The sequence below is a fragment of the Chelmon rostratus genome, chromosome 9, assembly GCF_017976325.1.
Source record: "Chelmon rostratus isolate fCheRos1 chromosome 9, fCheRos1.pri, whole genome shotgun sequence".
NCBI classification, from domain to species: Eukaryota; Metazoa; Chordata; class Actinopteri; order Chaetodontiformes; family Chaetodontidae; genus Chelmon; species Chelmon rostratus.
In genome coordinates, this window is record NC_055666.1 from 19,852,740 (window position 1) to 19,876,563 (window position 23,824).

The 23,824-nt window shown below is 43.1% G+C and overlaps 1 protein-coding gene across 3 annotated transcripts; it reads right to left on the reverse strand.

The window, feature by feature from the left end:
- Positions 1–423: 423 nt before the first annotated feature.
- On the reverse strand, positions 424–23,800 carry med12 (mediator complex subunit 12). Of its 3 annotated transcripts, none has more exons than XM_041944288.1 (43): positions 23,665–23,800; positions 22,784–22,888; positions 22,500–22,691; positions 21,234–21,393; positions 20,881–21,056; positions 20,165–20,275; positions 19,609–19,881; positions 19,285–19,431; positions 18,963–19,062; positions 18,724–18,860; positions 18,435–18,566; positions 18,017–18,143; positions 17,589–17,818; positions 17,414–17,473; positions 17,099–17,272; positions 16,175–16,319; positions 15,112–15,230; positions 13,618–13,761; positions 13,347–13,510; positions 12,069–12,200; positions 11,684–11,911; positions 11,454–11,598; positions 11,012–11,132; positions 10,061–10,171; positions 9,835–9,948; positions 9,162–9,298; positions 8,346–8,525; positions 7,902–7,973; positions 7,648–7,811; positions 7,205–7,366; positions 6,775–6,976; positions 6,474–6,583; positions 6,174–6,309; positions 5,640–5,789; positions 4,968–5,333; positions 4,729–4,870; positions 4,406–4,611; positions 4,061–4,135; positions 3,498–3,727; positions 3,116–3,299; positions 2,196–2,402; positions 921–1,002; positions 424–803 (listed from the first exon to the last, which is right to left on the reverse strand). In XM_041944288.1, the coding sequence occupies exons 1-43, from the start codon at positions 23,764–23,766 to the stop codon at positions 766–768; spliced, it is 6,492 nt and encodes a 2,163-aa protein (XP_041800222.1). In that variant the 5' UTR covers positions 23,767–23,800; the 3' UTR covers positions 424–765. The 3 variants fall into 3 exon arrangements, with proteins under 3 accessions (XP_041800222.1, XP_041800221.1, XP_041800220.1); XM_041944287.1 differs by having other exon boundaries at positions 2,196–2,399; positions 4,397–4,611; XM_041944286.1 differs by having other exon boundaries at positions 4,397–4,611.
- Between the last annotated feature and the right edge of the window lie 24 nt (positions 23,801–23,824).

Below are 23,824 nucleotides of genomic sequence, written 5' to 3' on the forward strand. Positions count from 1 at the left end.
TTATTGTTGCTGTGCACCTCTCTCTTCTGCCTGTCCTTGCTGCTGTCGCCAAGTGCTCGCTCATGAGGGAATTAAGTATGCTCTAGTCCTGCTTCATATGGAAAGTGTCATGAGATAACTTGTGAATTGGCATTCTATGAATTCAACTGAAAAACTGAATTTAAATGAGCAAGGCCAACATTAATGTGTCATTAGTGTCTGACCCAATCTCAACAGGAGATGTTAAAGTTACTCAAAACAAGCAACTAAAATTTAGCATTATGGTGCTTCGACCATGTCACTTAAAACTAACTTTAGGGATTTCTTTCCGCAGCCTTACTTGATAGAACAAATCTTTTGATTCCCATGTTGTCATGAAAGACTTCATTGACAGTTTTTAAATACAGCATACAGGCAGCCAACACAAGTACAAGACATAAAAACTGACATGATTTTTTAATGAGAAATACACGAAACTGAAAAAATTGTACAAATTGAAATAAAATAAAAAAATTGCATTATTCTTATAATTTCTGGTACTTTTTTTACATAGACTTTTCCATTATTAACCATTATCTGTTTCCTTCAGAGCATAATTCCTCCTTTGATAATCCATAATTACACGACTGAAGTCAAGATATTTTCTCTGATCGCTGTCTCAGTGGTTGAGATCTCATCTCTTCGGTGGTCCTTTGTGCCTTGAACAGTTTCCCCTCCTAACCCAGGACACACTCCTCCGCAGAACTGGGCCCCCATAATGATGCACTCTACTATGAACAAGCACGATCAATAATATGAATTGGTGCCCTGTCCTGGTTGTGTATCTGAAAAGAGTGGGAAAGTTTTATTGTAGACATGAAATCTGGTTCATCATTGCACTGAGATGGAAACTAATAACTGTAGGCACCTACATAAATGCCATTTGAAAGGTTCTGACTTACTTGAAAGTTGCTGTTGCAGCTGTCTGACCAGAGCTGCAGTCTGCTGCTGCTGCTGAGTCTGCTGCATTCCCTGTCGTGGGAACTAAAACAGAGATACACACATTGTTATCATAGCAATCTCAAAGGTTTATACGTTCTGCATAGCAATGTGCTCCTTTCTAATAGTACATTCATATAAAAATATAAAACCTTCTGTGCGAGGCAATACTGCTAAAATGTTTGTTAACATGAGACAGTGAAAACACATCTCCTTATACCATGGATTGGTGGTTATGCATTATGATAACATGCATCATGACAACTGGCAAAAAAAAAAAGTAGATGCAAAGTGTCACTTTCCAAGCACAATGGACAATCATTTTTTGTTACAGTAAAAGGTAAGCCCATGTGCCTAAGTTAGTTTCTGTGGACACACTCTTGAGAGTCATTACAGCTACAAATATGCTTTACTGGATGAAACTACAAGGACAAATGCACTTGGATAAAGTCAACGTTCTTTGGTGAAGTTTGGATGCCCAACAAGCAGCTTTCACAAGACATTCTGCAGAGACTGTTGTGCAGGAACATTCTGTATTGAGCGAGCTAACAATTAAGAATCTGAAACCTCATTCAGAAGGAGATTTTGTGAAGGAGTCCCTTGTTGCTGCTGTAGAGCTGATAGCATCAAACAAAGCAAAATTGTTCCAAACTGTTGGTTTGTCTGGAATAATTCATAGAGATGTAGGAAAAACCTCTTGTGACTTGCCTTTATGTGGGCATTACCAAGTACCTCTACCCCTACTCTGCAAAAAAAAACAAAAAAACAACCTGCTATGACATCTGAATATGCTGGAAAACTCCATCAGGTATTTGGATTGGAGAGTAGTTTCAGGATATGAGACGTAAACAGAAGCAACTGAACATATTTGCCATGCTGTTCAATGTGGAACCAGCTGATGTGCCTGACAACCTACAACATGAAATCATTGAGCTACAAAGCTATGACCAAGCAAGGACTTGATTCCTCTGAAGACCCAAACCTGGAACCAACACTAACCTGGAAAGCCAGCAAGTAGCATTATCATCATCACCAACATCATCAGACACCTCACCAAAGAGAAGCAGTTCTAGCCATCACATTAGAGGTTGCTGTAGCATATGGGTTGAATAATTTAGTATGGCTCTAGAAGGATGTTACAAAAATTGCAATGGCCTTTGATCGAGTTCCCCACCTCTACCATACACTACTAATCTACTGAGCCGTTACTGAGCTGGACTGAACTGAACTAGACCTACCATGGGTTGCTGGGGGGGCAGTGGCTGCATGCCCAGGCCCTGGTTCTGCGCCTGGCCTGGTGGTGGCACCGCTGACACCTGTTGCTGCTGCTGCTGCTGCTGTGGAACTTGCTGTTGAGGAGGAACCTGCTGGGGCTGGACCTGCTGCTGCTGTTGCTGTTGTTGTTGTTGCTGCTGCTGCTGTTGTTGAACTTGTTGGGCCTGCTGCTGTAGCGAAAAGCCAAGAAGGAAATGGTTGGTGTTTGAGGTTTTGAGTTTATATTTTTCTCCCGTGGTTGCATTTAGATCCGTCACTGCTAAGCACCTGACTGATAGCATGAAATCATCTTCCTGTTGCATTGACATTCTCCCAACTCTCTTTTAAAAGAGATATTTCAGTCTGTTCATTTAGTCTAAAATCAGTTCTTCACCTCTTTCTGGTCAAACGCATTAAATTATAAATCAGCCACAGTTCAACCATTTCTTAAAAAGCTGGCTGTGGATCCTTCCATTTTAAATAACATCTGTCCAATGTATAAACTTCCCCTCTTGGCTATGGTCTCGGAAAAAAAGTAGCAGTAGCTCACTGAATTAAACAACAAAACGTAGTTTTATTCCTAACTGTCTGAAACGTTCTGTGCAGCCATTGGCCACTTCCCTCAAGGAGTGCCTCAGGGTTCAGTGCTTGGTCCCTTTATTATTTGGCATTTACATGTTGCATCTAAGTCAAATCTTTCAAAAGCACCATAGCAGTTTCTATTTCTATGCAGATGACTCCAAGATCTATTCCTCTTGTGTATCCACCAACACAATGTAAATGAGCAAAGGACGATCCTGCGTTACAGACTTAAACTCAGATAAATCAGAAGCCATTATCATAGGTCCATTGATCACACTGACACCATTATACTAATTATTATGAGTATTATCAAGTGACATACTCTGAGTGCTTGTTGTTGTCTGAGGTACTGCTGCTGCTGCTGCGCTGCTTGTTGCTGCTGCTGTTGCTGCTGCTGTTGTTCTGCCAGCATCTGATTGGGCCGTAAGCCTGGATGGACGCCCTGGCCTCCCATGTGACTGAGGCCGTGCATGATGGTATTCTGCTGGAGGGGCTGGTGGGCAAACCTGAGGTTTACAGGACAGGAGCAATAAGTATGAGAAAAAAAAATGAGAATCATGAAAATCAAGGGCAAAACCTTGCAACATAAATTCACATAAATATAGCAAATTTTATGAGAACAATGTCAACCTTCGGCAATTGGATTTGTAGGTGACACTAAGCAGCAGACAAAGCAACAGCCTTCCTTGCAACAAAATACAGACCTCTGTGTGTTCTGCATATTGTGTGCGTAGCCTGGAGCCTGCTGGTGAACGTAACCACTGGGCCTCTGCTGCATTTGCCTAAGAGGATCCACCACAGCTGGGTTGGCTCCAGGATGTGTTCCCTGGAAGTTTTGGTTCCCATAGGAGGAAGGAACTATACCACCACCTTGAGACGGATGCTGCTGCATCCCCATGTGTGAGCCGTACGTGGTATAGCCCTGAGATATGTTCTGAACAATGACACAGATAATTAAAACCAAGACAAAGAAGGAGACCACTATAGACTTACTGACATGTTAAAGTCAAGGAATATTCATATCGTGGACCCAAAAAAGAACCAGGTACGTGCAAATGTGTGAGCATATACAACTGCAGATATTTCTGTGTGGATGACGGACATTAAGAAAATGATCTGGGAATGTTCACATGGCGAACAGAATCTAATTTAGAACAGCTTTTAACATTTGTTCAGCATTAGTGTGTATAAATACAAGTGTCAGATGGAATAGATTTTCTCAGAGAAGTGGTGTCTGGTGCATTTCCTAGCAAAACAGCAGACTTACCTGAGATGCCTGCATTGAAGTATATGGTTGGTTGGGTGTTATTTGTCTAATCTGCTGCCCTATCATGCTCTGATTCTGAAAAGAGAAACAGCAAGTCATCAGATAGGGAAAGATTGAATGTCCTCTACCAGGAGTAAAAGATGTTTCTTAGCACTGATCTTTTTGCAGCTTTTTTCACTTAAAACAACGATATCATTCTCATTTTAGACTTAAAAACTGAATTTGAGCAGCAATAAGATAGAGAATCAACTACCCTAAATCTTAATAACAACTGCTTTTGGTCAACTCTACTTCACTATCAGGAGTAGTTTGACCTGTCAATGCAGACTGACTCACCAGTCTGACCTGTAGTTGCTGCCGGAGTATCTGGCCCTGTGGCATGCTAGGCTGGGGCTTATACACCATAGGGTATTGCTTGTCCAGTCCCATCATGCCAGGCATGCTTCCCTGCATGCCGGGCATCATGCCTGGGTAGCTGGGTCGAGTGGGCATCATTTTGTTCATCTGTGGGTTGCGGGCAGGTCTGTATGGCGATTCCAAACCTGGACCTCCTGTGGAAAAACAAGTCACAAAAACCACAAACCCAGATGGTTCCTGATGAGTGCTAAACCGATGCATCTCACTGCTATTAATGAAGGTGATGATGAGAGAATATGCCATGAACTGACCTGGAGGTAAAGGCTGGTTCTGTGTATAAATGCTCACGGCCTGCTGGCCGTATGGCAGCCTGCCATATGGGTGGTTCTGCATCAGCTCAGGTGGCATATTAGTCCCATAGGCCACACCGCCTGATGTACGGTTCACATAGTCCTAGTGAGAAAAAGGGCAAAGTGTGTTACTTTTAACACTGATTGTAGTGACTTGCGTCCAGGAGACAAACAAAGAATGCTTGTCAGTAAGATCTGACCTCTGTCTTGGTGGAGGGAGTTTTCTTCTTTTTGTTGGATTTCTTCTTGTTTGAGTCAGCGGGCACAGCGGACACACTCTTCTCTGGTTTCACTGCCTCCATCATCTTCTTCTCTGGTTCCTGGGAGACTGGTGTCAGGGGCTCCTCATCTTCAGGGGGCAAGGGGAGTGGCTCCAGGTAATAGCTACGAGGTTTGGGTTTCAGGTGGGTGTGGTAGAGGAGAAAACGTTGCTGCTCCTCAAATTTGGTGACCTTACGGTCGACACGCACCGTGCCGAACCAGCCCCAGGAGAGCGGGGCGGAGTGTTTGAGACCCTCAAAGACATCCCAGGGAGAGATCTTCTGTTTGGTTGATACTTGAAGACCCTGATGGCAGAGAGACACAGCTATTATTTAACTGAAGATCAGCATGGGTTGATGATGATGTCCTCAGTTTTTTGGACAACTTTTCTTCACATGCTGCATTATTTTTCCCACACTCGATTACTTCACATCACTTGTACGTATACCGTGGTATAATGTCAACTTGTGAAAAGTGTTAAGTCAATTTTGTGTAATAGCGATGTGAAAAATCATACAACTAAGTATTGTTTTATTAGATGAATAACACACTGGTTTGGTTGAGGTTGGAGGTTGATGTCAAGTCACATCAGCCTCTGAGAAACCACGTACCTCCTTCTCAAATCCAGCGATCTTGTTACCCTTTGTGTCGATGAGCGAGCCCTGAGGTTCACAGGTTATGACGTCTCGGGTCTGCTTGGGCAGTGGCAGAAGCTGGCGAACCTTTTCCAAACTTTCTGACTGCCGATCTCCAAGCTCTTTCTGTGGAAACAAATAACATTGTGGAGAGGAGCAATTATGAAAATGTTAATGATAAACAAGGACCAAGGGATGGTTTTTGCCTCATTTCTACATGAGCACATTATTCAAAATCTTTGCTTGCATTAGCTAATCAAGTGAGATGTAGCTGAAATAAACCTTGATTATTTTTTCACACATTAGGTGCTATGACCTTTTCATCTGGAGCTTTTTCCTCAGTGCCCTTTTCTTATTTCAGAGAAAATAATAATAAAAAGGTAATGGTCCTAGACTTTAAAGCTCAGCAAAACCAAGTTGACAACCATTGTGAGAATACAGACGCAAAAGCAGGAGCACATCTTCAGACTCAACATCCTGGCTGTAGGTGAGAAAATGTGCTGTTCTTACCCTGAGCTTCTTAACCAGGTTCATATAGGCTCTCTTATTCTCCTCCATGCTGCCCTGAGAGATGCTGGACATGTCAGCCGCCAGTGTGCCGTTAATCAGCACACTCAACATGTCCAACACTGTAGTGAAGAGCTCACTGTTGGAGAGAAGCAAACATACTGTAAGAGCCAGGTGGTTCAAGTGAATGAAAAATATGCTGGCAAATATTTTTGCTAAGAAACAATAACTGAAGTATCCAATTAGATGAATAATGTGTGGACTGCACTTTGGAGTGGGGTTTTCTTTTTAGTCAAAACTCACTTGTTGGACTGCATGTCAACTGTGCCGCTGCTGATGATGTCAAGGAGTAGTACGGCCCACTCAGTGGTCTGCTGGGTGCTGCGCTGCACCGTGTCGAACATGCCACCCACCTTGTTAGGAGAGGAAAACAAAATTACTGTTATAGTCTTCTCACAACATGTGCAATCAAACCCACTGTTGGATTAAAAAAAATAAATAAATACAGCTTGCAACTACAAAGACACAAAAGTAATTATAGACAAACATGTAGTCACTGAAGTTGTACTGTGAAGCTGCTTGTGGGTATTCAAGATGTCCTTACAAGATTCAGTCGTAGTTTCAGAGCCTCGTGCATCATCTGCTTTGCTTTGCAGTCATCCTGGTACTGGTCTTCTCTCCAGTTTGTAACAATCTGCTGCACTTGGCTGTAGAGGGAGGTGAGAAGGCCTTCCCTCTGTTCATCCTGCCCCTTCAAGCAGGTCAGCACCAAAGACAAGAATGGCTGCTGGCTCAGCAGGGACATGCTGGGAAGAGGGAAAAAAAAGAATTTAATAAACAAGGAAATCATGTTCAGATGGCTGGCTAAATTTGTTTTTGTAGCTTCCAGGGCCGGTGATGGTGGCACAAAATGAAAGTGCCCATTCTGTTACAGTTTACTAGATGTGAGCCAAGAATTTTCACTTTGTAGAACTAGCAGATGAAACCTAATCTAATCTATTCCAGTACTGAGGAAATATACGTTTGCCACTCACCTTTTCTGTTTCTGCCTGTCCCTCTCCTTCCGTGAGGAGGAACCCAGGTGCTGTCCTTTCTCCAGCTCCTCTCCTGCTGCCTTCAGTACATGGCCCTGAACCGAGGTGGGCAGCTTGGCTATCAATGGAGCCACCAGCCACACACCTGACCGCTCTGATGAGCTGCAGCACACAGCACAAATGACAAATGTTAAGATTTAAACATCACTAAGTACAATTTTAAAAATAAAGGTTAAAAAATGTTAGCATTTGACCCTGAGAGACCCTGTTTGGTATGTTTATCACAAATAAGTGAGCAGTTTCAACTCGTACACCTCCATCTAGTCATAACTAGCTGGTATGAGTGCTGGGGTGACCTTGACAATAGTGCTATTGCTGCTGAAAGTAAGCATATTATGTGCTCCTTCAAAACAAGAATGAAAGAGAAAAGAAAAGACACACACCTTAAAATTGGCTTCATCTTGCTGGTGGTGCTGTTGTTGTTGGATGCGGAGCCACCTTGGGCCGCTGCTCCATTCCCTGAGGGGTTACTGGAGTTCATCTCAGCTGATTTCTGAAACACTTCTATGGTGGCCTTGGCTATGTTCTCCAAGAGCGAGTAGAGCTCCTATTGGAAAGTAAATGAGGAATGTTCAGATTCATTTGACGAAGACGACAAGTTCATATTTTCTTCTCAAACTGAAAACAGCCAACTTACGTTGTTCGTGCTCTGTTTGATCATCAGCTGCAGCTCCAGGGAAGACTGTCTCATCGTCCATTGGTCCATGTTCTATGAAAGAGTAAAGAATACTGTTAGTCACATACATCGTTTCCTGTTTCTTGTCAAAAGCCAGTGATTATGAGTATGCACAGTTCATGGCACTGGTGAGACACTTCCTTAAATCCCTGATTCAGCCAGGAGAGGGCAGCAAGACCCCACAGGTCTGATTAAGGAAAGACACCTTAATAGCAGATTATATTTAAGTTATCACTTCTGAGAAAGTAATCTAGATGACCAAGACTTGCCCACTTGTTCTAAAAACCTACTGAAGCTGGATGTACTATCTGAATGAAAAAATCTTCATTATCTGAACAAAATAGATGATTCTTGGGCATAAACACACAGAAGTACATTTTTAACAAGTTTCTGTGTATTATCGACCTGTAGGATGCGTTTGATGCGCTGCCTCTGAGGGTTGTCTCCATCGTCGCTGTCCAGCTGGCGATGTGGGTAGCAAATAAGCTGCAGCAGCCGTTGTGCCTGAATGTTTACCAGCACCGGGTCCTGCAGGGCACTGCTGTCCTCAGACAGAGACTTCAGGCAGCGCTCTCCAACCCACTCCTGCAAGACAGAACGAGAGGGGGAGCATGGGACAAAAGGACAAAGTGGCAGAGTGAGAAATTTGACAGAGGTCAGCAACTTCTGTGATCCTCAAGCTTCAGTACAGTTGACTAAAACTAGTTGGAAGGCGATGAAAACAGGGCAAAGGGTTATTTCTCAGGAACAGAGCTGCACATGCCCAAGTCATGCTGGGTAGAAAATGTATTTCAAGCCTCTTGAGGTCTCAGAGCATGTCCAGCCCTCAGAGCGACCGCCAGCTCTCTCTCTGGCCTTCATATCTATGTGGCATAAGTGACATCTGGTGCAGAAAATGATCTCATTCACGCTTTGTATGCATCTTTGGCTTACTGCATCTACAAGTAGCTCAGAAAAGCAGGAGAGCTTATATGAGCAAAAAATAGAACCGTTGACGGTTTCTATGTGCTTTCCCACGAAAGCTTTCAGACAGAGAAGACTACAGCGCTGATAATACTGAACATGACGAGAAAGCACGCATGCATAGCTCCACGCACTCATCAGTTAGTCATTTCACTACCTTCCATTTTCGCATTTTCAATTTCACACTGACTGAGGGAGCTGTGGTTGTTGATTTCATTACTTTCATATCATTCACCCCATTTCAACTCCGGTCCTCACCTGCTGGCAGATCGTCTTCAGAACATACTTTGCATATACATCCAAGCTGGCCGTTTCTATGGAGACATTGCGCCCCTCAGATATGTCGTCGAGACCAGCAGGGTGTGACAGTCCTGAGCCTCTTAGCTCGGCATCACCTAAAACAACATGGAGGCACCGGTAAAATGTGTGACATTGTGATTACCTGCATCAATCCCAAATATGAGGCAGCTGAGACAAAGCAGAGTTTGAGACCAGGCAAACTAACCTAAGACTGATCATCATCATTTTTGAAAGGCATTTTTTATATGATAGGTTCAGTCTGAAGCTACAACTAAGTTACTTTTTTTGTTGTTGTTTGATCCAAAAAATGTTACAGAATGGTGAAAAACTGAGTCAATCGTGAGAAAATCAGTGTTTCCCAAAGCCCAAGATAATGTCCTCAAATGTCTTCTTTGTGCACAACCCAAAGATATTCAGTTTACTGTCACAGGGGAGTGAAGAAACCAGAAAATATGGACAATTAGAAGCTGTAGATAATTGACTTTTTTTCTTAAAAAATTACTCAAACCAATTAATCGATTATTCAAAATAATTGGTGATTCATTTAATATTTGACAACCAATTGATTAAACCTTTGCAGCTCTCGTTCTGACAAACCGTACTGATATAACAGCACCGCATACATTCTTACCCAGCATAAAGACAGCTTTCAGGACAGCAAATACTGCTCCAACAACTATGCTGTTCTGAGAAGCAGCAAGAAGGTGGCGATCACAAGACGACCGGATACCAACGGAGGATTTATCTGCGAAGACACAGCAGTAAAATTATAAAACAAAAAAATCACAATGGGAAAGTTCGGTAGAAAGAAAAATGTGTTAAAACAACAGGAAAAGGTTTCTGGCTGCGTTTACTACCTGACTTCACACCATCTTGGGGGACAGGGTTGCGCTGTGGAGTCTTGAAAAGGTGCAACAGAATCCTGCAGGTGAGTCTGGCTCCTGGCTCAGAGTCTTGCTCACTGCAGGCTGGAGGTGAAGTTCACACACATATACATCGGTTAGAGCTGAGTTCCTTCACATCACGGAACTGAGGTCCACTTTTTTTTTTGCTAGGCTACATAATCTACTACATCAAAGTCACATATCTAAATTTAAACCTTGTCGTAAATAGATTTATCATCAGACAGGATGAGGTGGTATTTTCATAGAGCTGTTGTAGTGAAAGAGGGAGTGAGAACAAAGCTTTTACTACAAGCGAGAGCTGCTGGCATTTGGCAGGTGTAATAGTGTTATAACATGGGCCAAACTCAACCAAACAGAATGGCTGAATGGGGCTTTGTCTTCAAGCTGGGAGTAAAAAGATTAGTAGCGGGGAGAGAGGCACTTCTCTGGCCAGCGCACAAAGAGCACTGAGGCTCCATGGACCCAGATCAAATATGCTGCGTTTACTCTCCTCGCTGTTAGAAGTAATGCATTACAGAGCTATCCTTCCTATGAGCCTGCTCAATCAGAAGTCGAAGCCCTCATATATCTGTACGTGTGTGTGTGTGGGTGTGCTATAGTATAGTGGTAGCAGTGCAAATACGAACTTGATCAAAATTGACAGTTCAAATCTATGAAATAAACGTTGCAATTATCTCTACTTTTATATCGTAAACAGTGTTAAACAGCATCCAGTTTAAAATGAACACATTTGGAACACATCATGTGGTGTCACTGAAGGGGTACTTTGGTTCATCTGACAGGGCTGTGGGGGAAAATCAAGACTGAAAGGCGTGGGAAACAGTGGCTTCATGGATGATGACCTGACAACCCTTCTTCATTTTACACTGATATTGAAATACATATTTTTGGACAGGACGTTACCTGCATTGAGGAGGGAAGGAATGGCCACGCAGCGAACCAAGTCTTCTAGGAGTAGGCACTGTCTCGCTATGAGAATGGCTACGAAGGTTGCCAGGGAATCATGGAAGGACAAATCGCTAACCTGAAGGACGAGTACAGAGATCAACTTTATAATTAATGCTGCGAGATGAAGAAAGCTACTGCAATCACAGAAGTAATAAATATTATGATGGGAATTACATTAAAATTAAATTAAAGGCAGGTAGATGGTAAAATCATAAACATATCTGGCTGAAGATATTGTTGAAAATGAAAAAAAAAAAAAAAAAAAGATATCGCTCAACCACAATCGCCATACCTAAAATGCTCAACTATAAATCTAAACCTATGCCTTGGGTACCAATGGCAGAACCATTTATGTTAACTATACATCCACCTTAAGAGTTACAAGACCACAACTTACATCTACGTTACACAGCAAATCATTGAAGCCACAGTTGCCATTGTTAGAGGAGCAGCAGAGAGCCTTGAGGATGCCGAGCCACTCAGCACTCAGGGAGCGACAATACGCCGTCAGCTCCGCACACAGGATCCCAATATCGTTCACCCTGAAAGCACATTTCATGATATAAGACAACAGCCCGAAACACCCGTGGCAGCCCAAGTCACATAACTGTAACAAAAGTAACACACCTCTCTGGGTCCCTGTGGTCCACACACACATCCATGAGCACATTACAGACGAAGCTGTAGCGGTTGGCTGGGCTGTCGTTGAGGATCTTGCCCACCATGGAGTGGTTGAAGTTGTGGGCCGAGGGGTTGGCGATGGCCTCCATCATGAACCCAGGATCCCAAAGCATGTTGGAGTCTGACGGGTCGATATTGCAGTAGATGGAGTTTTTCACTTTGGAGCAGAACTCACTGACGGAGAACACAAGGGGAAAGAGACGATAACAAAGGATTATGTTGGTGCAGATGACTAAAAGTGAAACACTGATTTTCCTGATTAACAGAAGATAGCATAGAATTTTTGTTAAAGCAACAAAAAACATTCATTTTCAAATAGATTTATTTCTACCTGAAGATCTCGCCAAACTTGTTTTTGAGGTGACTGCAGGAGGTGTAGAGGTCATACAGGTAGGCCAAGATACAGCGCTCAGCAGAGGAACAGTCTGCCGGGTTCACACCTGATTTCACCACGATGCGCAACCTGAGAACACGTTCACACGTCAAAGTCAGATATTTTTGGGAAAGGCGTATTTGCTGAGAGCTAGATGAGAAGATTGATACCAGTCTCATGTCTGTACACTAAGAATGGAGCTACAGCTTCCCGTCGGCTAACTTAGCTTAGCATAAAGCCTGGAAACTTGGAAACCTTTGTCCAAAAATAACAAAATCCACATTCAAGCACCTCTAAGGCTCACTAATAAACATGTATCTCAAATGATTATTCAGTACAAAAACGTGAGTGCAAATAAAAAAAAAACATTTCACTGTTTTACAGGGGGGTCAGTGCCGGACTATTTCTTGGCTGGGGCCAGTAACATCCTGAGGAAACACTCATGCAATAAACCTTGTTTTTACACAGTGACCTTTTTACAAATGAGACATACTATGTTAACAAGTGAGCTATAGCGGTGCAATCAGGAGGCTTTTGTCACCGCTGGATAGAGCAAAGCTCACTGTTTCCCCCCTCTTTCCAGTCTTTGTGCTAAGTTAAGATAGCCCGCTGCGGGTGGTAGCTTCATATTTACGGACTTGAATGCTATCAATCTTACTGTTCAAGTCACGGCAAGAGAGCAAATAAATGTATTTCCCAAAATGCTGAACTATTCCTTTGACAGTCTTTTTCATATAAGCACTACGTTTAAATCATACTACTCTTAATTAGATGCTTTCTATAAGTTACCTTTATCTTTAACGCTTAATTCAATTTAGCTAATGCTTTAATCCTAAATGACTTTGGACCAACAGCAGAATCAGCTGAAACTCCTAAATTACTGGCATCACAAATAACCGCTATTAGTACGGCTTCAGGGACTAAGTGCTCTATCAGCAGTCCTGCAACAATAAAAATCACCATTAAAGACAGCAGAAGGAGGCTCAGAGAGAGCAACCTGCAAACCATTCTTTATCTTGCCCTTAAATCCCAAAACATCCCTTTTACTACTTGAATTATGAGTTTAACTAATCATAACCCAGCAAACATCCCTTTGAGGTTGGAATTCAACCTCTGCTTCAGTTCCTTTCACAGTAAATACTACAAAACCAAACCATACCAGTCCCAGGTTTGGGCCACCAATTAAAATCCAAGTCTTTACCAAATGTCATAAGACTTATTAGCGAGATGACATACCCATCAAAAACTTGCGCTGTCTGCTCAGGATTGAGAATGAGGCAGGAGTGGTACCTCCTCAGCACAGCTACAATACACAGACACAGGCTGGTGGTGTAGCTGCCCACCAGGCTGGACGACTTCAGCAGCAGCTCGGCTTCCACCAGACTCAACTCATTCAGAAGCTACAAAACACACACAGTTGATGAATATTCACAAACGATGATGAATAAAAGGAGATGTATCTGGATTTATCCATGTAAAATGACATTAGTGATGAAGTAGCACATACCTGAATAGCAAAGTCTATGAGGCCACTAATGTTGAGGGAGTACTCCATGAGGTCAAAGATGAACTGAATGTGCTGGACGAGAGGCAGGTGATAAGACATCCCTAAGGCAAAGCTGGTGATCTGTTCCAGCACATTTCTGGACACCTGCAAACAAACCCCACATCACACATCATTTACATGCAAAACCAACAATATGCACAGCCTCGGTTCTGACACTGAGCTGCAACACATCGATAGGCTGCATTTAAAACAAGCAGAAACATTCAAGCAATGCCAAAATATTTTCTCTGCCACAGGAAGTGTGTTGTTTGAGGGAGACCGACTGGACAAATGACAGCAAAAACAGCCCAAAGGGAGATTTAAGCAGTCAAACTTTGTCTTGCATCAAAAAACTGGGACCAGATAACTAATCAGACGACATGCCTCCCATGAACTGATGAAATTCAAGTGTGTGTGCGGAATACAAATCAAATTGTGTTTTATGCTTAACAGGTTTGCTTTACTTCCTTGGGTTTAAATAAATGGTTAAATTAATAAATGTTTTAAGAGGCATCCTTTCAGGGTAATGTTGAAGGAGTATTTTGACAAGTTGAGAGACACGCTTGTTCGCTTTCTTGCTGAGAACTAGAGGAGAAAATATACCACTCTCATTTCTGTTTAATATGTACCCAAAGCCAGCAAGTGGATAGCGTAGCATAGCATCAAGGCCGAAAGCAAGAGGAAACAGCTAGCCAGGCTCTGTCGCACTATTTCTTTGCCAGGTACTGCAACTTCATGTGTCTCCACTCCACTGGTAGCCTGGCAACTTCACCATGACAACAAGACTCCAGGATGCTTCTGCATAACTTCGGTAAAACCTAATCGCTTTGTTGTTGCACTTCGGTTTTAGTACAGATTAAACAGGCGAGACATGAGTTGCTAATTATGCTATAATTATGCTTTTGTGTTCATCTTTATGCTAAGCTAAGATAATGCTCTCCTGTAGCTTCATGCTTGAGAGAGAATAAACGTTTCCCAACATGATGAGCTATTCCTATAACACATATATGGGTGCCAACACAACCACAACGCTATCAGAAAGCTGTTACAATTGACCATTAGGTGATGAAACAGGGCACATCTTTTCCAAATGTACAGTGCTTCATATTTTAGAATCTATGCATATTACTCACAGTGTTGCATTCAGGATAACGTACATTCTCCATAACAACCTCTCCTACTGCTACATCTAAATACATTATGTTCTGCTGTGTTTTTAAGTTACAGTCATCTGAGTGCATTATCCATTCAAATTGTATTCAAGCATCTCACAAGAGAAATCTAAACATATTCAAATTACATTAACATTCAAATGAGTCACCTTGGGAGGTCCTTTGTTAAGGGCTGCTAAAGTGTTTGCATGAATGAACCCTGTGGTTACTCCCAAATAATTAACTGCCTCCTACATACACTGAAACATGGGACACATGAAGGCATGAGGTTTCCTGGTCTAACCTGGGAGGTGACTTGGTGCTGGTCAAAGTGGGAGAGGTGCTGGAATTTGGAGAAGATATCTTCTGCAGTGGGAAAGGCCTCTGGCTTACTCCTCTTCCTCTTTTGCCCTTCCTCCCCTCCTGTGTATGTGGGAAAGAGAGGAGAGAAAAAATAAATCAGAGCGGGAGCAGCAACTAACAACTGGTCAGCAGTATTCTTTCCAGTCTGCAGAACACGCCGGGCGTGAAATCGAGTTAAGCCAATGGTCTGTTATCTTATTTCCAGCCTCCTTCGATTTGAAGCTCCGCTGCAAAATACACTGCTATAAGGGCACCGGAAAGAAAAGCAAAACAGTACTTTTCATTTAAGAGAAACACAGTTTTGAATTGAAGGTCATCATCAGCTCAAAGGAATGTGATAAGGTGGTACAAAACACTCCAAAGTACACAATTATAACTCTGAAAACCTTAAATCACCTTAATAAGGTCACATGTATCTGTGACAAAGTGGCTGGCAACAGATAAGAGTTATTAGCATAGAAATTGGGTGGAAGAGAAGATGGAGTGATGCAACCCCCCTAGGGTTGATAGAGAAAAGCAGCTTGTACCCCTAAGAGGAGCAGAAGAAAGGGAATACAAATGAAATGTATCTAAAGACGAAGAGTTATTAGGAGGATAACAGCTGGAATGGCCACAGTGAGAAACCGAGCCATCAGCCTGCATGTGAACGATGTTTTACAAACATTCAGGCATGATAAAGCTGCTGCATTCCACACTGCCGTCTGGGAAAACATTATCTCTTTCATGTGATAGACATGGATTTTTCTGCAGAGAGACGCAGGGGGAAAAAATCCAGTCAATAAATTGGAGGACATGTATCAAAGCATCAATGTGATTTCATTTACTCCATTTCCATCCTTAAACATGAAAAGTAGGTGAAATGGAACTGAGGCGTAATCTTAAAAGGCAGTTTGCTGCCAGACAAACTGCACGACTGCAGCTACGGTAATGTAAAACATAAGCAAATGGAAAACACGGGACGTTAAGCTATCAGTCACAAGCTGATCAAACTGAAGAGCACTTACCTGTTTCTGCTGTGCTTTTGCGGTTGAGCACCTTCAAGATGTCTTTGGTTATTTTCTTGATGGTGTGTCGCGCCTCATCCCTCAGTTTGCCCACACCGTACAGGACCACTAACCGCTGGTTGCACTCATGGCTGGCGCTCTCCTCCTAAAAGCAATTAAAAAAAAAAAGGTTCTCATAAAATGGATGCACCTGATGACCTGAGCAGCGAGGCAAGACGAACGACACAAAAAGCTCATTTGGGGCAGACAGATGTGAATACATGTACGAAAACTATTAAAACTACCAGAACAATATTTTCTTTCATTTGTTCCAGATTTTTGCTTTCTCGGTTTAACATAAGCATGCTTTGAAGCTTCAACCTCATCCTGCACCTGAGATAATTTTGTTCATCTTCACAAAAATGCTCTTGATCATATGTAGTAATCTAATCTGATCGATTAATTGACTAATTGACATTATAACAATCCAGGCTGGATCTATAGGATTTTGTAGGCAATAGTAGCATTACATGCAGTCATACTAATTCTAACACAATGTCTCCATAACCCACGTAGATGTTAGTAAAGTAGCAGCAGCAGCTTCAGTCCTGCCTGTGTCTACACACGATGATGCATTTATGTACAGTACTGAGCGTAGGTCAGCCACGATTTGGCAGCACTCAGAGTCAAATGCACACTCACCGCAGTGCATGTAAAGCGGAAGAAAATAGACAAAGTGTGAAAATATGTTTGAGGTAATGGTCACACATACAGCTTCCGATTAAAATTTAAGCACATCTGTTCTTGTCAGATGTGACAGACAACTGAAAAACATGGTTCAAAAGCTTCATGAGTAGGTAAGATACAAGGAAACAGATTCCTAACAACCTGGAAGTGTAATTTTCTGAGATGTCTCTTGGAGTGCCAAGCTGTGTGCTCTCTCACCTGAGGAATGGGGAAGTGCGTGGCATACTGAATGTGGCGAGGTTGCTCGTACAGTTGAGGGAAGGCAGGGTCCATGCCCTTGTCCTTACAGCTGGCCTTGCTGTCCTGCTCTGGAGCCGGCTTCTCGGGGGAGGGGCTCCCCTTAGACTCGCAGTGCATTGGAGGAGAGAACATCTGCAAGGCAAAAGGGGACTGAAATGACTTCACGCAAAGATACATGAGAAATTCCACATTTACAAAAAAAAAAAAACTCACCAAATTATATTTATGCATGCATTAATGTAGGAAATATAAAATGTGAAATGTTGTCTGTACCTCGTCAAAATTAGCGCTGGAGTTGTGATCAATTTCCATAGACTCCGACAGACCAGTATCCTGTTGAACAAACAGTGACCTCATGTTACCCTTTTACACCACGCTGTTACTCTGTACTGCTGCACAATCAACTCATTACACTCCACAACACCAACAACAGATGCCTCCGACATGCCTCGTTCTTGCCACTGCTGCCCGCCTCCTGCTCCTTGCGCTCTGACTCATCGGAGGGCTCGTCGCTGGGGGAGCGCGGGCGCGGCAAGTGGGAGTCAGAGGCCAGGTCCCCGCGGGAAATGAGCGTGCACATGTAGATGTTGTGGGAGAAGACGTCGTGACGGATGAGCTCGCAGAAGAGCAGGACCAGGTTGGAGAACTCCACTCGCTCGCTTTCATTCCCGGGCTCCGCTGCAGAGGGAGAAAAGAGGATTTAAATAATTTAATAGCAGGGTTCCCTTGCCAAATCATTTATAATAATAATTTATATGCACTGGGTAATGAAATAAGAGCCGAGGAATAAGGGATATAAAGTTCCTTCATTATCAGAGCAAGTTTGACACATTTTAGAATCACAGCTGCAGGAAATGTAGAGAAAAAAAAACTCACTCAGTGTGGGGGCCTGAGTGTCGAGGAACTGGAGCAGTACATCCTGAAAGACTGGTAGTGTAGCAGCTGAGAGGGAGCCGGATGACACAGAGCCCTTCTCATCCACCACCTCCGACTCACCACACCTCTGAAAACAAAGAGACACCAGACAGACAACACGCAGCAAACGGCTGTGAGGGCTTACTGTAATAAAAACCTATTTACAAGCTTTTGTCCACAGATGCCAGAAAAAGACACCAGAAAATGTGAATTATGCAGCCAGAATATTTTAGATGTACAAGATGATAAAAATGTTTGTTCTACAGCCCTGTTGACAGCAGAGGATATTAAATTAAGTAGATCATTAGTAAGACAGTTGCTTTGGGGGCTGAGACAAAGACAGGTAGCAGTCACTCACAGAGGGCGGCATGTCTCTTACCTCTGCTTCTATTTCAGCCTGCCTCTTTTCCAGCAGCTTGGCCACCACCATGGCCCTGTGTCTGCCAGAACGCTTACAGCACACCGCCCACTCGCAAAGCAAGGTCACCACCGCGTCGTCATCTGGTGACATCTGGACAGAAACACAATCCTTGTCACAGTTCATAATCTGGTGAACAGTAATCAAACAGTATCAGGATCAAAATTCCCACTTTTTGATCCACTTAAACAAATATTTTTGATCATTGTAACATGGCCTTGTAATACCTAGACAGAGAGGCCGGCCTTACCTCATGGCCATCTTTACTCTGGCCGGACCCAAATATTCGGTTGTACAGCGAATCCAGTGAGTTGTTAAAGTCAGACTTCTCAAAGCTGTGGTTGTCTAAAACCTCCAGGGTGTGGAGAACCCTCCCGATGGTGAACCCTGCCAACAGAATACAGAACTCATCTCAACCATGGGCCTTGTTGTTCTCACAACAACCCTGTTCTCGTGAGCTGTGAAGAGATAAAGGAGCAGTTTTCTAACCTGCTGTCGTCTCCTGACACTTGTCAAATGACCACCTGAACTCCACCGCCTGGCCTCGCTCCTTAACTTGCTCCTCGATTTCTCTCAACTTCGTACGGACCTGCGGAGAAAAGGTGAGAAAACATTATCTTGTCTTTATCCTCTTGATTTCTTGGCTACTCAAGTGTATATGTAATATCTGTTGGTGCATGTGTAAGAGTTTCTTTCGTTTCATGTATACCTGTATAAAACCATGCAATAAAAATTGAATAGAAAAAAAAAACAGTTTACAAGAACAAGAATAAACGTTCATGCTCAGCTATATCAGCATGGATGGAGGTACCTGCTGTGTAAAGGCAGTATTTCCCCCGGGCATCGGTAAGCTGGACGGGGCGATGGGCAGGAGGTCCAGAGGCGAACCGGTTTTATTTCTGCTGTCTGTTAGAGAGTAATGCCACACCAGAGCACTGGGACAGCATAACACTATGCTCTGATGTGACAATAACAAACAGCAGGAGGTAAAACAAAACAAAAGAGAATTAGTAAGTGAAGAATTTTAAGTCTTGTCTTGCATTTAAAAAGGGGATTAATTCATCATAGCATCCAGAAAAATGTCTCATATATTCCCTGTATATATTATATATCAGTCAAGATGCACACATGATACCTGTAACATGCAGCTGAGCCCGAACACCAGAGGCCTGTGCTGAGGGCAGATGTAGAAGTCTGTGAAAGGTGTCTGAGGCTGGTTCCCTCCTGCTGGCTGCGAGGTTGGGGTGGGGGGCAGGGCGTTACCTTGCTGCGCCATGATGCCATGGGCTGGATGCCCTCCTGCGCCGGGGCCCAGGCTCCCGTCGCTTAGCAACAGGTTGAGGCGGCGTGTGCAGAAGTAAGCCAGTCTCCGTGACAAGTAAGCCGACTGTACAAATTCCCCTGAGTACTGGAGGAGGGAGGAGAGATTCACAGCATTACCCACAGCACTCAGTGTCCATTAACATCAGTCAGCTTTGGAAATAGAAACAAAATGAGAGGCTGCGGGCCCCACTGGGTCTCTGTCAGCAAAGGTCAACACCACCAAAGTGCAGTGGATGAAGACACACGGCCGGTCCATGATGAACTGTTGACAGCTGTAGACGGCCATCATAAAAGCAAGTCGCAAGCATGTGTCACTGTGCACAGATGCATGAATGTTAGGCAGGACAGCATCAATCAGAGGGGGGTACCTGAAGTAAAAGGGGCAGGAGAAGCCTGAGAAGCTCATCTTCGCCAGGTCGGACCTTCTCAAAACACTCCAGCACCCACGTCAGGAACTCATGTCTGTCCAGCATACCATCCTGCACACAGACGGCAAATATTAACATGCGGTACACGAACACGATAATTACAGTGTTTAATGTGGAGACCTAGAATTCATTCGTTCATGGATTCGCTGATTGAAATACGCGGTGATCTCCATCTTCACTTCAAGTAGGTCAAGTATGCAAATACAGTGTTGGGGAGCTAAATCATAGAAGGTCATCTATGACTAATTGCTTTCTCAAATGACTCTCCTCGAATGTAATGTGATTATTTTATTTATTATTCAGAAAGAAAAATAATATTACATTATTGTTGTATGTTGGGTGAAGGACACAGGTTTTACAGCAGACATGGGCAGCATTTTCTCCAGCACATTTCCTGCCACGAGACTTAAAATTCCCCGTCATACCTGCTGTGCATCTGGTTTCAACTGCTCTTGGCTTGTTTATTTAAAAGCCTGTTTAATAAAGCTTGCAGCTTCCTCGCCTGTTGCCACAGAGCATCAATATGCTGCAGGATAATTCTGCTGAAAGTGTACTTGCACTGTGTTACTGGAAAAACTGATGTGATTAGAGTAATGTAGTAAACTGCAATATGTATGGAACACTGCTCATCAGCAGACTTTAGAGAGTGAACAGACCTGAAACATGAACATGGCTAGCTTCTCGTTGTATTCCCACTGCTTCATGGCCGTCTCCACGTCAGCAGGAGTGGCTGGAAGGGGCGAGCTGCAGCCTTGACTGGGAAACTGTCTGTAGAACTCGGCCACCTTCTGAAGCTGCTCCCACAGGTACTTAGTAATAATCTGAGTCCATTCTGCACACACAAACACAAAAATGCATCTTCAAGCGACAGAAACTGAAAAAACGTCACAACATATTCTACTCAAAGGAAATTGCTTATCCTCCAAAGGAAGAGGGGAAATGGAATTTCATTTTCAATTAACTTTAGAAACAGCAACCAGGAACATGCTGCTTCGTGTCACTTGCTTACCTATACAAGGATCAATCACATGCCTCTTCTTGACTTTAGTTTCTGTGATGGCTGCGTGATACGCACAGGTCATCTTAATCATCCACGCTGAGCGCATGACAGGGACAGAGTACTTGGCCAGGTACCCAAAAACCTCCTCCTTTTTGCTAAAGATAGGAACCTGTGGCAAAGAGATTTCATGTGCATCAGTAATGTTGTGTGAGAATGTTTCTCAAAATACAACAAAGTCTTTCCAAGTTCAACATGACTTAAACTATGCTAAAGCACAGATGAAATGCTAAGTAAAAACCAGGGGGATAAACCATATACAATACAATACAGGCTTTGGAATTCCATGTCTGCAATAAAGTAAACATTTTAAGTGCTATGTTTTCCTGATTCTACTTCAAACAATGGCATTCTTTGCTATTTGGGTCAATACAACCAAACAAGACAAATAACAAACTTATTACTAAATGGGACAAAAAGGTCTGGTTAGTACGAGTGATTACGGTATCTTAGACTGGCTTGTCAAGCTCAGCACTACATTGACAGACTTCGGTAACTTTCCTCATCTCAGATGTACTTTGTCATCCTCGAGTGTACTTTGTCAGGTTCAGCTGTGATTTCTTTAGACTTGAGCCACTCAACTCTAGGCACAGCTCACCCTCGTAACGTTAGCAGGATAGCATACTAGCATTTTATACTTATAGTAGGCAACACTTTTTCCACAATGATGGCAAAGACCCTAATATTTTTACCCTAACCATAACCAGTCTCACTCTGCATGCTCAAACCGAGCTAACCCAACCAACAAATGCAACCAATCAGAGGCACAGTGGGGAGGGTCATGACTTCCGCATGACTTCCTGGGAAAAACACATTAGCAGGCTAACCAATGGGTAACCAATAGGTGGTTAATCATACAGACGCAATAATAAAGTCTGGGTTTTTTTGTGCTTTTAGTTTTTTTGGGGAATCCATTTCCTGTCTTGTGGACATGGGTGAAAAATTTGGGTTTTAGGTGACAGACAATAAATTGATACCTGTCCTTTCCTTAATGTAAAGAGTGGAAATCAGCTGAAGAACATGAATACAAACAAAACAAAAACTGCACACAGGAGATGTGCACATAATTCCACTGATTAACCAGCCAATCCAAGCACAGCGCAGAGGGCGAGGCCAGTGTGGCACCTTGAGTCGGTGATTTCTGCTGAACCAGCAGTTAGACCACCACTTAAACCACCAAGTAGTAAAGAAGGCTTTCAGAGACTTCCAGGGTCTTACCTTTTTTGCCAGCTGTGTTAGAGGTTTAGTCCCAGCTAAATCCGTGAACCAGTTATTGATGGAGCTCTGTGACCTTGCTGTGACAAGCCAGAAATTATCCTTCTGGTTGACCTGTGGCTTACGTTTCCCCGTGTCTGGAAACGTGTTATAACGCAGCTTCTCTGCGATGATGCTGCTGAAGTTTGAACTGATCTGTAAGGAATTAAGGAAAACGTGTGATGGCCCAATCAACCAAGACCGCTCATGCAAAAATACAACAAGCGGCTGAGTTAAGGTGCATTTACCTTTGAAGGGTTAAAGTTGACATTTTTAGCACTGCCATGTTCATCACCAGACACAGCCGGCTGGTTATTGAATCCTTGCTTCACATTCAGGGCAGTCAACTCATCCTGAAATAAACACACATTTAATTTTGATAGATATTTAAACACAACATGCAAAGTTGCTAGTGTTGACCTACAGTATCTCATCATTTCTGATTCCAGACCAGCTAGCAGTAGCTAGAGAAAATCAGGATATGCGCCTAATTGGGTTTGCTGACACCAGGGAAATTGACTTAATCATAATGAAATGTTTCATTAGATATTTGCAGCAGCGTTGACAGTATACCCCAGGGGTAAGTCAGTCATTTTTCCATCGACATCAAGAGCTTATCTTAGGTTAATAATAGATCAGGAGCTAACAGCACAACCCAACTAGGCCAAACTCCAATCTAATAAAACCAAGTACCAACAATTTAGCTTGAATTTCAGCTCGCAGGTCACGAAGGTTAGCTGTGCAGGTTTAGCTAACGTTGACTCGTTGGACCAAAACATCAAGCTAACAATTACCAGTCACGCACAATCCAAAAAGCACACGCATAGTGTTTTTCATCACAAAGCAAAACACTGGTTGCAGTTCATATCAAACTGAATAGCATCTGCCAGCCGATGAGCTAGCTTAGCAAACTCTGGTGCGTAACAAACCGGTTGTTTTCCAAGTAAGCTGGCGAGCTAGCTAACAAACTGACAACTAGGTACTGTTCATTGTTATTGCTAGGCCCCAATCGTCTTGAGAGCTTGCTAAACAGGCTAGCTAGTGTTAGCTTGCACAGCTTCTTGCCTGGTATTTTTCTTCGTCTAAACATTTTTTCTGGTCTTTTAGGTTGCACATCGTAAAATCTGACCTCTTTCTGCTTTGGATCTTGTGGATAAACGTCCGGAGGGCCGAGTCTGGGCCGCTTTAATGGCCGGTGTTCGTAACTTAGGATCCCGAATGCAGCCATCATCCAGCGGCATCACAGCCAGGGCTTTCCTCCTCCCCAGCAGCCTGAACGGAGCTACAAC

Coding starts and splice junctions, on each gene's coding strand:
- med12 (XM_041944286.1), bottom strand. CDS start 23,766: ATGATGGCTGCATTCGGGATCCTAAGTTACGAACACCGGCCATTAAAG. Junction 18,567..18,723: donor AGAGTAAAGATGGCCATGAG/GTAAGGCCGGCC, acceptor GTTTCTGTCCAG/ATGTCACCAGATGACGACGC. Junction 8,526..9,161: donor TGAAGACGATCTGCCAGCAG/GTGAGGACCGGA, acceptor TCTGTCTTGCAG/GAGTGGGTTGGAGAGCGCTG.